At 49.4% G+C, this 16,782-nt stretch overlaps 1 protein-coding gene across 1 annotated transcript in view; it reads right to left on the bottom strand.

Annotated features, from left to right (window-relative positions):
- Positions 1-16,782, bottom strand: part of ERN1 (endoplasmic reticulum to nucleus signaling 1) — a 94,725-nt gene that overhangs the window by 17,088 nt on the left and 60,855 nt on the right. Inside the window, exons 7-12 of the mRNA XM_062215423.1 lie at positions 12,339-12,440; positions 11,321-11,582; positions 10,029-10,107; positions 7,811-7,976; positions 3,731-3,849; positions 161-352 (exon numbers count right to left, since the gene is read on the bottom strand). Of these exons, the coding sequence (XP_062071407.1) occupies positions 161-352; positions 3,731-3,849; positions 7,811-7,976; positions 10,029-10,107; positions 11,321-11,582; positions 12,339-12,440 (920 nt within the window). The remainder of the gene's footprint in view (positions 1-160; positions 353-3,730; positions 3,850-7,810; positions 7,977-10,028; positions 10,108-11,320; positions 11,583-12,338; positions 12,441-16,782) is intronic.

Here is a 16,782-nt window from a genome sequence, read left to right as displayed (position 1 = left end):
CTAGTGTCTCTTTAAAAGGTTTAGGAAAACAAGCCAATACTGATGTCCAAATATGAAATCAAATGTGTTGGCTGTTTTTGTCTGGACCTCACTGACATGAGGTGAGAGGCAGCGAAGTTCAGAAACACACAAGAGGGCAGAAGGAAGGAAAGAGCGTTACCAGGGGGTACGTGATGATGAAGGCCACCCAGCCGATCAGCAGAAAGGTGCTCAGGATGATGGTGGCCATGTCCTTGAGCATGGAGTCCACAGGGGCCTCGGCCTTGGCAGGGGCACGAGCCAGTTTCTCTTCCATGTCCGGAGACACGGTGGTCGGTGTGTTCTCTGAAGTCTGGTCAACCATGTTGATGACCTAGCATGGGAAGCATTCCACCACTGCTGACTCTAGCAGGAACAGACGAGCTGAACAAGAGAGGCAGTCCCTGTTCACACGGCCTGACTATACTGTAACACGCTGGAAGTTTTTCAAGCTCACCAAAGGTCACGCAGCCTGATCATCATTGCCTCTGTCCACACAGCTGCTCTGAGAAATCATTGGCATACCTGCTGCGATGTTACCATGGCTCAAAAACAGATTTCAGAGAGACTTTTCAGGTCCTCGTATTTTGAAAATCTTCCAAGGCAAAGCCTCCTCCCCTTTGAAGGTGGATTTGGTATTACTGGGGAGGAGAGCTGCGTGTGCACAGCCATGTGGCTACTGCAGAAATAACAACGCAGCTTTCTTACGTTGCAGCTCGAAAACAAAACCCTTTATTCACATATTCTGCTGCCTGTCTAATGTTTCGAAAGCAACAGAACCTTTGTTGAGACATCTTGGGGGAAGGTGTCTGGCACAGCAGTTCTGCAGTGGTCAAGGCCCACGTGGAACAACCACATCCCATGTCAGAGCGCCCAGCCCGAGTCCCGGCTCAGCTTCTCATCTGGTTTCCTGCTGGTTCACATCCTAGGAGGCAGCAGGAGGCGACTCCAGTAGTGAGGTTCCTGCCGCTCACGTGGGAGGCCCAGATTGAATGCTGGGCTCCTGGCTGTTGTGGGCATTTAGGGAGTGAACCAACGGATGGAAAAATCTCTTTTACTTTTTTTTAAAAAAGTAAAATATAAATTCAATAATTTTGCAAAGAAAAAAAAGGAAATCTTATTTAGAAGCCCTAAATTAAAGCAGATAAAAAATGCAACTTCCCTCCAAGTACTCAAAATCTCTAGGCCTTCATGGATGGTTCAGAAAAATGCATGGGTCAGTGCCAGCTTTGTGGTGCAGCAGGTTAAGCCACAGCCTGTGTTGGCATCTCATATGAGTGTTGGTTAGAGTACTGGCTGCTCTACTTCCAATCCAGCTCCCTGCTAATGTGCTTGGGAAAGCAATGGAAGATGGCCTAAGTCCTAGGGCCTCTGCCACGATGCGGGAGACTCTGATGGAGTGACCAGCTCTTGGCTTCATTTCTGGCTCAGACCTGGCTATTATAGTCATTTGGGGAGAGAACCAGTAGATGGAAGATTGCTTTCTCTCTCTCTCTCTCCTCCCTTTGAAACTCTTTCAAATAAATAAATCTTTTTAAAAAATAAAGAAAAATACATAGAACCATTCTTAAACACCTAGTATGCCAGATCTGCCATTAGTTTGCCCAAGTAAACGAATGAACATGGTCTCCTGGCCATGAGCACTAGATTCCCTACGTGCTGGGGTTACTGCCCCACCACCCACTCAAGAGATCTGCTTCCAGGTCCTTCCCACCTCGTCCTGTGGATTCCTCTTCCTCCAAGCATGCCCTTTTGCTTCATGCCACTATCACAGTGTCTCCTGCTGCGGGCGTGTGTGATGTGCATGACATGAGGAATGTTTGCTAAGAACGTGGCCACAGACAACACTCATTTGGATCTATCAGCTCAAAGATGTTAGAAAAGTCATTATCACACAGATGCACCTCAGAGTATCCATTTTAATGTATTTTTTTAAAAAGATCCTTAGGGGCCAGCACCATGGCAGAGTGGGCCATACTGCAGTGGGTTAATCCTCCACCTGCGGTGCCAGCATTCCATACGGGCACCGGGTTCTAGTCCCGGTTGCTCCTCTTCCAGTCCAGCTCTCTGCTGTGGCCCGGGAGTGCAGTGGAGGATGGCCCAAGTGCTTGGGCCTCTGCACCCGCGTGGGAGACCAGGAAGAAGAACCTGGCTCCTGGCTTTGGATCGGCACAGCTCCAGCCATTGTGGCCATTTGAGGGAGTGAACCAACGGAGGGAGGACCTTTCTCTCTGTCTCTCCCTCTCACTGTCTGTAACTCTACCTCTCAAATAAATAAATAAAATCTTTAAAAAAAATCCTTAAATATCAAATGGTTAAATATAAAAATCTAGACTCTGGCTACCTCTGGGTATCAGATTAAGGGTATTGTTCTATTCTTTACATTTTTATTTTCTAAGTACTCAACAATGAATATGCATGACTTTAATAAGATTTTAGGGCAATGCTATTCAAGATCACTGCTTCAGGAATTAGTATATTTCTCTATCCTGGCCATATGCAGAGATGATAAACAACACAAATACTGTGCCTGGACCCTTAAAAGTCTAGACTTTTCACTAAGTCTCTAAAGTGAATTTGTGGCGACTGTGTCTCCACATCAGTTGGCCACTCTCATCCTTGTCTAACTCTGCCCCTACCCCGGCCCCTTCTTCATCCCTGGGCCCCCCGTGACAGAGCTATAGGAGTGGTCAAGCCTGAATGGTCCACCAAAGCCTTCAGATACCCCCAGTGCCTTGCTGTTCAAGTGGGGTACCCTCCTGCAGAGCCACGCCCCAGCCTCCTCGACCTGTTATGTCCCAGAAGGCTGACTCATATGGGCCAGAGCAGTGGTCTCCCCAGCCTGCTGGTTTCTTACTGGGTAAAGCCAACCAGAGACAGCTGCAGCTGAGAGAGATGGAAGAGAATGGGGATAAGCTCTGTAGGGCTGCTGAACCACTAAACCCAAGTCTCAGCTCCTGGTGTGGGGCCCTTTCTACTCCTCACCTTTGGCTTCAGGCCAAGGTATGCGTTCAGAACCCTTGGCACTGTCCACATCTGTGTGAACAGCACTGCTGGTGATCTTTCCTGGAAAAATCCTAATGGGGTGGGCCATCCGTGTCCAGCTAAGAGTCTGCACCCTGTCTCCCACAGCCCACATCAGAACCTCACAGCAACTACCACCTGGTTGGTCTCTCTGCTGCCTAATGCTCCATTCTCCAAGTGACCTGGAGCCCTGTTAGACCAAGTGGCCAAATCAGGCCACTCTTGGCTTCATAAAACTACAGGAAACTTCCTCATCAGCTCTTAACTCTTCTGCCAGGCTTGTTCAAGGCTTAGTAACGTGGGTCCTTTTTACCCATGAGCTCATTTCCCACTACTGCCTACCTGGTGGCCTCCGATCCAGTCGGACCCATCTCTTCACACTCTGAGAGCTGGGCCCAGCAGCATGGCACTCACTTCCAGGCTCTCTGCTGTTCTCGCCCCTTGATGGCCTCTAGCTCCTACCCACCAGACCAAATCCCACTCCTTGTCCTGGCCTTGCTCTCCCACACCTTGCTTCCTCTTCTTCCAGTCAGCCTTTAATGTCTACGTTGCTGGTTATGGGTTCTGGTGCATTCCTCTTCTCTCCGTGATAAACTATGAGCTCTAAACTGCAAGGGCAAAGTCAACGCCTTCTCCCCTCACGTCTGAAGGAACCGTCATGAGCTCATCAGTTCACTCCCTTACTCACTTCCTCGAAGCTCTTTTTCTCAGAATCAGCAGGAATCACATTTTCCCGATGTTTGGGCAGATTGTTGGGGAATCTCTCCAGCATCTTGGTAGAGGCAGACAGTGGGGTTTCATGGTGTCCTGCAAGAGGAAACAAAATTGTTTCATGAGAACAGTCTCCCAAGCAGTGGTAGCATTCCATACTAAACAGGCAACAGTCACTACCCCAAGGGGTCCTCTGTAAATCACCCCACTTAGAAAGTTAAGAGAGAAGAAGGGGCCGGTGCTGTGGTACAGCGGGTTAAGCTGCTGTCTGCAGGCATGGCATCCCATACAGATACCAGTTCAAGTCCCGGTTGCTCTGATTCTGATCCAGCTCCTTGCTAATGTGCCTAGGAAACCAGTGGAAGATGGCCCAAGTCTTTGGGCCCCTGCTCCTGGGAGATCCAGAAAAAGTTCCTGGCTTCGGCCTGGCCCGGCCCTGGCCATCATGGCCATTTGGGGAGTGAAACAGGAGATGGAATATCTCTGGGTCTCTCCTTCTTTAACTCTTTTCAAATAAATAAATACATAAATATTTATTTATTTATTTAGCTACCAAAAGAATTTCATTAAGATGGAAATTGTATTACTTGATGACAGAATACAGTTTTCTGATCCCTGGATAAGAAGCAAAGAGTATGTCCATGCCACAAGGGGTTTGGGACACTTGGGCGGTATTTCAGAAGCAAGACTTGTGTGGCTGCACATACCCAACAGACAGGTGAAGCATTAGGGAGCTTCATCCAAAGTCCGAGGAGTTATTTCAATGCTTTTTCCTGTACCATCACTGTACTAAGGCTACCCAGTCCCATCTTGGTAGAACTCTCAGGAGGTGTTCTACTCCTGTTATTTAAACACAAGAAGCAGTGAGTTACTCCTAAGAAAGCAAAGGACATATTTGCTGGGTGGATGGTGGGGCTGGGTGTCACAGCTCCCTCAATGTCACTCAATGTTCTCTATACTACTATTTCATGACTACCTAGTAGTCATTACACATTTATTGAGCACCTTTTGCATGCAAAGTATCCTAAGAGAGACAAAGTTGGCTAAAACACAGAACTGGAATTTGATATGGCTTGATAATCTGCTGAGCCCTAAAATTAAATGATTCCACACACACTGTGGGAGGATCCAGGTCACCTTCTCACCTGACACTTTCCTTTCTCCCACTGGGATCAGATCTCACCCTGATCCAGCCTCTCCACCCCATGCTCTTTATTGCTTTCCCAAATTATCTGAGATCATATGACATGTGTGGCAATATGAAAATACAAGCACTAGTCCAGGCTGTGACTGTTTCTTGATCTGGAAAAATCTTCTTTAATTGTCCATCTTTAGGTGCATTCTATGTCACAATACAACACAAGTCTTCAAGGAGGCCTCTTCAGTTCTGAACTAGTACCAGTCTCCCTTGTGTACAGGGAGCTATGAGACACGCTATGCTTTGAAGTATGGCTTCCCTATATGTGGTCTGCCCACTTCAGATCCCTGAATCAGACTTGCTGGGGCCCAGGGATATGACTGTGGGAAACTTTATTAAAGAGTCACTAACAAGAGACCTGTGGTCTAAGAAAGAGGCGGTCCTTCCATATGCCACCTGGTGCTGCAGTGTCCTGCCTGCTCCATCATCCCAACACCCATCTCGATGCTCAAAGTCCTACCAGTCTGGTAGGGCACCTGCTACAAGACTGCGACAGCAGCCACTTGCCCAAATCTCCACTCTTCCTCCTGCAGTCCTCCTTATAAACGGGCTGCCCCTGTAGCTCAGCTCTTAGGGCTATCTGCAGGCTTTCAACCAACCGTTCTACACAGTCCCTCACCAGAGCCCCAAACATTTTTATACAAATGCTACCTGATCTTCCTGATTTATTCGTCTATCATCATCAGTTAGGTCCAGACTCCAGAGCACTAAAGCCCCCGCCGTGACCTCCTGCATCAGGCTCCCAGGGGATGTGCACGTGTCTCTGACAAAGCTCCTGGTGCTGCTGAGAGCACCCAGGTCAGGGCCACTGCTCAGGGCCAACCACAGACAACAGCTCTCGTGCAAATCAGACCCATTTTACTGTCAAGATGAATGTAAATGTGGGATATCCTTCACTCTTCCATAAAAACCAAGTCAAAGGACATATTTGGACATTAAAGAAATATCCTTTAACCTGTGGTCTCAATCTACAGTAAAAGTATCAAATAGTCCCACGATCTTATTTTAAAATGACTGGATTTGGAGTTCCTCAAAAAGGACTTCAGAGTTGCAGGATTCTAAATTACTTCTCTGTACATTTTGGATTTCCCAGTTTTCTTACTTGGACCTTTCCATTTTAAAGGATCTCATTTTCCAGCTTAGCCAAGAAGACTCTTCCTCATTTGTTTGGATTCTTGCACACACATGTCCTTAGTTTCCACTCTCAACCACTGGTAGGTGGTTTACGTTGCCCTTAACTGGTATGTAAAACCAAGTAACCTTGTAATTTAAGGACCTCTGCTCCTCAGCTACTTTCTCCCCACCATAGATCATGCTGCTTGCTTTCCGAACTACTTCTGTTTTAAAAAAAAAAAAGGGGGGGGGTGGCTGGCGCTGTGGCGTAGTGGGTGGGGTCGCCGCCTGCAGTGCCGGCATCCCATATGGGCGCTGGTTTAAGTCCTGGCTGCTCCACTTCCGATCCAGCTTTCTGCTATGGCCTGGGAAACAGGTAGAGGATGGCCCAGGCCTTTGGGCCCCTGCACCCATGTGGGAGACCCAGAGGAAGCTCCTGGCTCCTGGCTTTGGAGCGGCGCAGTTCCAGCCAATGAGGCCATCTGGGGAGTGAACCGGTGGATGTAAGACCTCTCTCTCTCTGTCTCTCTGCCTCTCCTTCTCTCTCTGTGTAACTCTGACTTCCAAGTAAATAAATAAATTTTTTTAAAAAAAGAGAATTATTTTGTCATCCTTCACCTGTAATCTGCTAAAAACAGTAATCAAAATACAAACTGCTATAAGGAACCAGAATGAACAGAACAGGCTCTCAACAACCTCCAAAAAGCATGGTCTACCCAGGTTCCTCCCCACAAGGCCTGTCTGCTGCAGTGCAGGTCCCCACCCAGGCTGCACCTCCTGGCAGGTGCTGTTGCTTCTGGCACCCATACTCTCCTCGCCACCCCACAGCACTCTTCCAGAACCCCAGCACTGACCTCCTGCCCCACACCAGCCAGCGGCAAGCACCAAGAGGAAAGGAATGGGGGAAGGGCCCTCCCCAGACCACAGGGGCACCATGACCTCTTCCCCCACAACGACTGGTCCCTTCTCCCTCACCAGCTCTCAGCGATGGAAGGCAGCAGGATCAGTGGGCGAGGGGATACAGGAAGCATGAAAACGTCAACAAGCTCTGATTACTTGGGACGCTTGCTAGAGACACAGCGTCTCTCCCTTCTGCCTCTGGGTGTCCTCTCGACTTCTGACTGCTCTCCAGAACTGGGCCTCTTGGTCAACCCCAGGGTCACTAGTGAAGGCAGCAACCGAGGAAGAGGAAGGAAAAAAAGGGACTTCCCCATTCACACCTGGGGTAATCCTGCCCAGAACCCGTGGCCAGCCTCTGGCTCTTCACAACTCTCAGTCCCTCCTGGTTCCTCAGCCTCTCCCAACCCCCGCCGCCTGCCTCCTGCCCTCCACCTAAGCCCACACCAAGCCTAAGTGAATTCCGCCATAGAAATGGCCTCGGTTTCCTTGACTATTAACTGGACACTGATCTCACACAGGGTCTCTGTGAAGAAAAAGGAAATGTACTCTAAAGTTCTTAGTGCCAAGGCTGGAACATAACTGACATGCACTGTATCAGATTAATTACACAAAGTTTACATCACGTAGTGCTTGAGTTTGGGAACATTCAACAACTTTGAGAACTGCCTTGGTAACAAAGCAGTCCTGTTTATTTTCCTTGGGGGTAAATGTCTAAACAATGAGCTTGGACATGAATGGAGCACAAGATGTTTAGAATTAAGAATGGCGCAAGCCAACAGGGCCGGCTTTTGCCCACCAGGAGGCAGTATACCATCACCGAGACTACCAGAAGAGAACAACTCTTACCTATCAGAAGCCAGTAATTCCTCAAGTAGTTAAGTTTGTTTTTCCCTTTGAGTCCGGGGTCGAACTTGAGGTCCGTGCTGGGCGTGATCACACACTCCCCTTTGTCCCCAATGGTGACACCATCGGTCTGGGGGCCTTCCAGCAAAGGAAGAGTGCTGCCTCGGGGCTGTGGAGAGAGGGCTGAGGTGAGCCCGGAGGCTCTCGGGAGGGCAGGTTCATCAGTCCCACACTCATTCCCAGCCACAGTGCCGCGCCCACAGGAACTGCCTTGCCCCCAGGTAAGCAATTACTAGTGTGGGCTAGTTCGGGCAGGGAAGGACACAGCGCCCTAGGACGGGCCAGAGAAGCTCCTCCCCCTGGATGTGACAAGCCTGCACTGGCATCTTTTAACGCGGACAACTTTAGATCCCAGTTCTGGGTACGGGGGACAGAAGGTGAGTGAACACAAGTCCAGGGAGCTGTTCTGAGATGCAGTTTAAGTGAAGGAAAACAAGCGGTGTCTAGTAGCCACAATCAATGTAATTAATAAGGGTGGAATAAATTACATGCCTAGAGCTGGTACAGGCACTGCTAGAGCTCCAACTGAGGCGGGCGCTGTCCTACTTGGGGGAGCAGCTGATGAACTCATGGGGAAGACAAAAGATACCAATGAACGGTCCAGACACTGTTGAGGATCAAGACCAGTGGGCAGGATCACACTGCTTCAGACATTCAGACATTCAGCCTGCTCAAGGCAGGCTGGTGAGGTCCGAGGAGGCACCCATGAGTCACCAAAGAATAGAAAGGATTTGAGGAGGGAAGAGGATGGAAGGGCATTTGAAGTGTGAGAGCAGCCCAAGTAAAAGCAAGAGGAAAGATAAGCAGGGGCCATTTGGAAGTCAGAGAGAAGATGCATTTGGTTGGACTGTCAACTCTTACAGCGAAATTAAAGGGCAGTGGGAGGTCACCGTGGACCTGGCTTGAAGAGGAAGGACCTGTGGAGTTCAGATTTTAACATAAAAGGGCAGTAACCAGGGCTTCCTGGGCTGTGGGGCTGCTCCCGCCATGTCTCTAAGGACGCGGGAGTGGACATTTGAGGCAGTGGCTAGGATGCCTCTTGGGACTCCTGCATCCCAGACGGAGTGCCTGGTTTGAGCTGTGCCTCTGCTTCGAATTCAAGCTCCCGAACGCAGTGATGACTCAAGTAGGTGAATTCCTGCCACCCACACGGGAGGCCAGGGAATGAGGTCCTGGATCCTGGCTTCAGCCTAGCCCAGCCCTGGCTACTGCAGACATTTGGGGAATAAACCAATGGATGGAAGATTTCTTTCTGTCTGTCTGCTTTTCAAATAAATAAAAATATTCTTTTTTTTTTTTTTTTTTTTTGAAAGGCACAGTGTTGGAGAGCACAAGAGAGAGGCCTTCTGTCTGCTAGTTCACTTCCCAAGTGGACACTACAGGCAGGTCTGGGCCAGGCTAAAGCCAGGAACCAGGAACCCCATCCTGGATCCCATGTGGATGGCAGGAGTCGAAACATTTACGCCATCTTCCACTGCCTTCCAAGGCACCTTGGCAGAAGGTGGATCAGAAACAGCAGATCCTTGCAGCGCCGGCACACCGGGTTCTAGTCCCGGTCGGGGCACCGATCCTGTCCCGGTTGCCCCTCTTCCAGGCCAGCTCTCTGCTGTGGCCAGGGAGTGCAGTGGAGGATGGCCCAAGTGTTTGGGCTCTGCACCCCATGGGAGACCAGGATAAGCACCTGGCTTCTGCCATCGGAACAGCGCGGTGCGCCGGCCACAGTGCGCTACCGCGGCGGCCATTGGAGGGTGAACCAACGGCAAAAGGAAGACCTTTCTCTCTGTCTCTCTCTCACTGTCCACTCTGCCTGTCAAAAATAAAAAAAAAAAAAAAAAAAGAAAGAAAGAAACAGCAGAGACTCAAACAGGTACTCTGATATGGGATGCTGGCATTGCAACAGGAGGCTTAACTGGTATACCACAATGTAGATCACTTAAAACCAATGGATGGAAGATTTCTGTGTCTCTTTGCCTTTTAAATAAATAAATAAATGATTTTACAAAGGAGAATGTGGTTACGTACACAAACTGTTTTTGAGAATTCAAGATCTGTGTTTTGCATCTGCAACAAGCAAGATGTTCACATATGACTCAATCATTCTTTGCAAAAACACAGTGGTTAGCAGGCTGTGCTGGGAGCCAGTGTCCCATAGTGGACTTACCACAACAGCAACCCCTTCATGTACCATTGACGGGGAGGCGTACAGGCTGGTCGAGTATTTCCCAACATACAGAGTGGGCCTAGGGAGAAAACAGATACATGCATTCCAAAGTTAATTTCTGAATCCCACAGAGGTGGGACTTTTGGAGAGAAAAATCATAGGACCAGATACCACTCCCAGGAATAACTGCACTGATTCCCTGGCATGGAGGAAAGCAATAGGGGTATGAAGGTAGGGGTGCTGCCTGGGAATAAGACAGCAGGACTTCAAGCCCAGCCGTTACCTACTGTGTACTAAAACATGGACAAGCCACCTAGTGGCAAGCCTCAGGTTGCCCATCTTCAAAATGGCAGGGTTGAACTGGACCAGGCCCACAACGCCCTGTAGGCCTACATCCAGAGGACTGAATGCTTAACATTGCCAAAGCCTCTCCAATGACCCTGTCCAGCCAGCACCCCTCATCCCAGGCTACCCAGCATCACCACCATTCTATCTGTGCTCTGCAGGGATTCCGGAGGTTCCACAGAAGCCCCAGAGAAGGGCAACTAGATGCTGAGACAAAGGGATAGGAAAGAAATTCCAAACTAGGTAAGATTCCTGAGGCCTGAGCTGGGTGGTCTGGCCCTGCCTGAGGCACTGGGAGAGAATGGGGTTGTGGCTCTGTCTGTGGTGTCAGCACAGACACAGTGGAAGCCGCACCTCCAGGCTCTCCTGGCTACTGCCGCAGCCTGTGTGGGATCAGTCACCCACCAAGCCCTCTGAACTCCCTCTCAACAAACACCTTCCGTGTGAACAGCTTAGGCAACACCTCACATACATCATCTTATTTGATCTTCCTCGCAGCTCTGTAGAGCAGGAACCCGAGGCTTGGCAACATGACAGGCTACTCATGGGGAGACAGGGAACACAGCCTACTGGGTCTTGGACACAAGTACACTGGAACATGTTTTTCCTCGTTTTTAAAATGAGTATCATTCACAGTAAGAACTCAGAAAATACAGAAAGTTTAAAAAAAAAAAAAGTCAGGATGCCTAGTGCCTGTACTAGAGTTCTATCGGCAAGCCTCTCTCCTGTCTTCATCCATGATTCACAGTTCACATTCAACAACTCCGGAGCCCACGGGGTGCCCGCCAGTCCTTACACCCTGAGGTGTCCGAATGAGCCTGTCTGGCCCTGGACATTCCTGTGGCTTCAGATGTCTGCCCCGACCCCTGGCCTCCAGTACAGGGTGGGCTGTGCTGCAGCAGTGCCGAAGCACCAGGGCTGCAGCTGCCCTGAGCTCCCCGACTCACGTCAGCTTGCTCTTGGCCTCCGTCTCCTTGGGGAACGGGTATTTCCACTTGGTGATGCGCCCCACCTCCCCAGACATGAAGGTCAGGTAGCGCAGGGTCTCCACGGCCACGTTGATGTGCATCACCTTCCGCAGACCCTCCCGCTGCCACACATAGAAGGCCACCACAGGGGAGCCATAGTTTTGGATCCACAGGACGTCTCCAGATTCACTGTCGACGGTCACCACAAGCCCATCACCGTTGGACACAAAGTGGGACATCTCTATACAGATCAAACAAAGACAGCGTGTGAAGTCCACCCCCGCGTGCAACCACATCCTCTACTCTCCTGACAAGCAGCCGTCTCTCGGGGGAAATGAGACTTCTGGAGTATTCTCAGATCTCCTTAAACAGTTTCCCTTGCTTCCAATGAACTCAAGTGTCTAAAACAGCAGACACTGAGAGCTGCCCGGCTTGTAAACGTCACTCTCACAAAGGCAATCTCGTTGGTGATGTTCTTTAGCATTTTATTCAATAAGTGAGAGTACACGCTGAGAAGAGAGCAGCCAGGGGACACAGCCAGCCAGCATTTCACAGCAATCGTTTAAAACCCAGGATTCAAACTGAAAACTTGTCAAGGGCCTGAGCCGCTGTCACTGTCACCTCATCAGACTCACAAAGGAGAGCTCAGAGAGGCACAGAAATGTCCAGAGGAGGCAGCCAGGCTTCCAGACACCAGTGCTACACTGACAGAACTGCAGCCTCCACTTGAACTGGGGAAATGAGTGCAGGATGAGCCGCAGTAGAGAGTGGCCCTCTGACGGGGCTGGTAATGCCATGTGCTGGGGCTGGTAACGCCATGTGCTGGTTTTTAATTCTCTTCTCTAAGGGCTTGCAATGAACTCCTCTGTGACACAAAGGGATGCAGCAAGGTGCCCCGTCCCCTTCTCTAGCCACCAAGTCCTCCTTTCTGGACCGACTATTTCCACACAGGTAGAAAGCACAGCCTGGCCCTGCAAGCCCCACCCGGAGCACTTACTGTAGTCCATGTCGTCTTCAGGAAGTGAGGCTGCATAGTCAAAGTAGGTGGCGTTCCACCGGAGCTCTCTGGTTTTGGTGTCATACATGGTGATGGTATATTCTGGAGAACACAGACCAGCCTGTTACCACAGAGAGGTCATGGCATCTACGAAGGTGCTGACCTCATATAATTGTTTTTTAAGATTTATTTATTTATTTGAAAGTCAGAGTTACACAGAGAGAAAAGGAGAGGCAGAGAGAGAGACAGGTCTTCCATCCACTGGTTCACTTCTCAATTGGCTGCAACAGCCAGAGCCGTGCCACTCCAAAGCCAGGAGCCAGGTACTTCTTCTGGGTCTCCCACGTGAGTGCAGGGGCCCAAGGACTTGGGGCATCTTCTACTACTGTCCCAGGCCATAGCAGAGAGCTGGATCGGAAGTGGAGCAGCCAGGACTCAAACTGGCGCCCATATGGGATGCCAGCACTGCAGGCGGCGGCTTTACCCACTACGCCAAAGTGCTGGCCCCTACCTCATGTAATTACAAGAAACAAATCCTCCCTAAACTATACATCAGAAAGTCCAGGTGGGGCAGGAGATTGATGTGGTGACTTAAGTTGCTGCTTGGGACATCTGTATCGCGTACTGGGGAGCCCGGTTGGAGTCCCAGGCAGTCTGCTTCGGATCCAGCTGTCTGCTAATGCCCACCCCGGAAGGCAGCAGGTGATGGCTCAAATACCTGCCACCCTTGTGGGAGACCAGCATGCAGAGATGAGCTCCTGGCTCAGTGCTGGCTGTTGTGGGTATTTAGAAAGTGAAACAGCAGATGGAATATCTCCCTCTGTCTCTCTGTCTTCTAAATAAAATGAGATCAATGATAATAACAATAACAATGATAATAATAATAAAAGTCCAGGCTATTCATGTGTAAAGAAAAAGGCCACATGGAGAACTACAGTCCTAGGCACACGAGCAGACCTGGCCAACAGCACGAGGAGCAGACACAAGCTACTCCTGCTGTGTCCCTGAACTCACGGCTCACGAACTGTGAGCAGTGGGAGGGCTGCTTCTAGCCACACAGTTCTGGGATGCTTTGTCACAAAGCTCTAGACCAATGATATCAGAAGCTGGCATCTAGAAGTGGAGTGGTGTCTAACAAAAACCTAAATCATGTGGCACAGACTTCGGGACCAGCTGGCGGGTGGAGGGTGAAAGGTCAATTAAGATGACTATTAGTGGAGACTTCAAAAACAGCAGTGAGGAAACGCTCACTGGAAGCTGAAGAGGTGACTGGCACATGGTTCACATACAGTGGCACTGTACTGCAGTAAACCTCAACGACAGAAAACGTGTCTAATGAGCTCGGGAAGCTGACTAGGGAGACTTGCAGGCAGAAGGCATGCTGAATGGTTGCCCTGGGTGTATATGAAACACTGCAAGACCATGACCCAGAGAAGAAACCATTCTGTTTTCAAGCAGAATTTAGAGGAAATATATAAGGTCCAGGGCTAACTCTCCAGTTGGAAAAGATTCCCAATGGGGAAAAAATGGCCTTAGATCAAAGATCAAACCCAGGAAAGTGCCAGTGAAAAATAACTTCAGATCAGGGCTCAGATAAAATCAAGGGTGAGGCTATGAGATCCTTCTCCGAAACCTTTAGAAAGACTTAAGATGGCACCTCACAGACCCTCTCACAATCCAAATCAGAGGGATTTGTGGGTACAATCTTTATCTTTTTTTTTAAAGAATTGTTTATTTGAAAGCGTGATAGAGAAGAAGGCAGGGAAGGCAGAAGGAGGGGAAGGGCGAGAATAAGAGCTAGAAAGATGTCCCAACTGCAGGTTCACTCCCCAAATGGCTACAACAGCCAAGGCCAAGGTCAGAAGCCAGGAATCCCATCTTGTTCTCAGGCATGGGTGATGGGGCCCAAGTACTCAGGTCGTCTTCCGCTGCTTTTCCAGGTGTATTAGCAGGGAGCTGGACTAGAAGTGAAGCAGCTGGAACTCAAACCGGTGCTCCAATATGGGATGTCAGTGTTGCAATATGGGATATCACATCATGATACCAGACCCTAACTTTTATTTTAATGGAGCAGACTATAATTTGATACATGGGAAATTCAAAAAGACTTTAGAAGAGTAATATCAGCACAGATTAAAAGGCTCAGAGACAGTCAAAATGAAAAATACGGGCTCTAGACTTCCAACAGACAGGGAACAGATTGAAAAAACTAACAAATCATCTTATAGAAAGGAAAGGGCTTCTTGAGGCCGGCACTGTGGCGTAGTGGGTAAAGCTGCCGCCTGCAATGCCGGCCTCCCATATAGGTGCCAGGTTGAGACCTGGCTGCTCCACTTCCAATCCAGCTCTCTGCCATGGTCTGGGAAAGCAGTGGAGGATGGCCCAAGTTCTTGGGCCCCTGCACCCACATGGGAGACCCAGAGGAAGCTCCTGGCTCCTGGCTTTGGATTGGCGCAGCTCCGGCCATTGTGGCCATCTGGGGAGTCAATCAGTGGATGGAAGACTTCTTTCTCTCTGCTTCTGCCTCTCTGCAACTCTTTCAAATAAATAAAAATAAATCTTAAAAAAAGAAAAGAAAGGACTTCTCAGAAGGTAGAATCAAGAGTTGCTGAGAATCCTAATCTTCCGCCTGCGGCGCCGGAACCCCGGGTTCTAGTCCCAGTCAGGGTGCCGGATTCTGTCCCGGTTGCTCCTCTTCCAGGCCAGCTCTCTGCTGTGGCCCAGGAAGGCAGTGGAGGATGGCCCAAGTGCTTGGGCCCTGCACCCACATGGGAGACCAGGAGAAGTACCTGGCTCTTGGCTTCGGATCAGCGCAGCGCGCCGGCTGCAGCAGCCATTGGGGGGTGAACCAACGGAAAAAGAAGACCTTTCTCTCTGTCTCTCTCTCTCTCTCTCACTGTCCACTCTGCCTTTCAAAAAAAAAGAGTTGCTGAGAACAATGCATTAGGGAATCAATCCAAGAGGACAAAACTAGGCCCCAGTCAGAATATTCCTTGGTCCCAAATAGGGGAGTCTGAAAACGTGCCTCACTGGATTTCAGAACTATGGAGAGGGTTGGCATCGTGGCACAACAGGTTAAGTTACTTTCTGCAACACTATATCCCATATGAGCACCAGGTTCAAGTCCTGGCTGTTCCACTTTTGAATCAGCTCCCTGTTAATGTACCTGAGAAAGCAGCCAAAGATGGCCCAACTGCTTGGAACCCTATACCCATGCAGACCAGGATAGGGTTCTAGGCTCCTGGCTTTGGCCTGGCCCAGCCCCAGCCATTGCAGCCATTTGAGGAATGCATCAACAGATTGATCAATCTTTTGCACTCGCTCATTCTAGCCCTAACACTGAATTCAAATAAATAAATAAATCTAAAACAAAACAATAACAATAAACTACTGAGAACCAGTGTCTGCTATATGCCTCTTTTTCCTTCCCTTTTTGAATGGCAGTATTTACTGTCTCCCCACTGTATGTCGGGTGGGGAGAGGGGACAGGTGGTAGAATGACAACCTGTGTCTTTAATGTACAGGTCTCCAGATCAAGAGAAGCTGCACCTGCGAAGCCACATCCATCTCCAACCTTGACGCAGATCACAAGATGCTGCCCTGTGAGACCGATGCTGGGAGTGGACTGCAGTCATCCTGGGAGAGGACACATATATTCTGAGTGTGACGAATGTAAACTACTGCCGCTGGGGGCAGGCCTGTGGCAGCATGTCTGAAAATATCACCAACAGCTTTTAACTGCCGACAATTCATCCCTATAAAATGAATGGCACTGTTCCCTTCAACAGCCGAGTCTATCTCTAACCTGAATTCTGGGCTGGCCTCATGAGCCAACAGACAGCGATGGAAGTCAGGTCTGAGCTCAGATCTTATGAGACGTTGTATCAGACACTTTTTCTCAACAGGAAACTCAGCTGCCCTGTAAAGAACTCCAAGCTACAGATGGGCATTTGGTCTTGTAGTTAAGATGCTAGTTGGGATGTCCTTATTCCTTATAGTAGAGCCTGAGTTCAAATCCCAGCTCCCGCTAATTCTGCCTCCTGCCAATGTATACTCTGGGGAAAGTGGTAACAGCCCAAGAGATTGGGTCCCTGACACCCATGTGGAAGACTTGGATTGAGTTCTTGGTTCCCAGTATCAGTCTGGCCTACGCCTGGCTGTTGTGAACATCTGGGGAGTGAACCAGCAGATGAGAGAGTGCTCTCTTTTTAAATTAAAAAAAAAAACAAAACAAAACAAAAAAAAAACTAGTAAAAGCAGTCCAAGGCTGCCTGGAAATGAATCAAGTTCTTAGACACATGAGTGCGCCCAAACAACAGCATGTGAAATACAGACAATCCCTCCTTGTTGGGCTCTTCCTGAATTCCCTACCCACAGAATCATGAACAAGAAAGTGAGGGTTGTTCCAAGGCACCAAGGGTGCTTTGTTAAACAGCAGGAGATA

This window comes from Lepus europaeus, chromosome 18 (genome assembly GCF_033115175.1).
Source record: "Lepus europaeus isolate LE1 chromosome 18, mLepTim1.pri, whole genome shotgun sequence".
NCBI lineage: Eukaryota > Metazoa > Chordata > Mammalia > Lagomorpha > Leporidae > Lepus > Lepus europaeus.
This window is presented reverse-complemented; position numbering and strand designations above follow the sequence as displayed.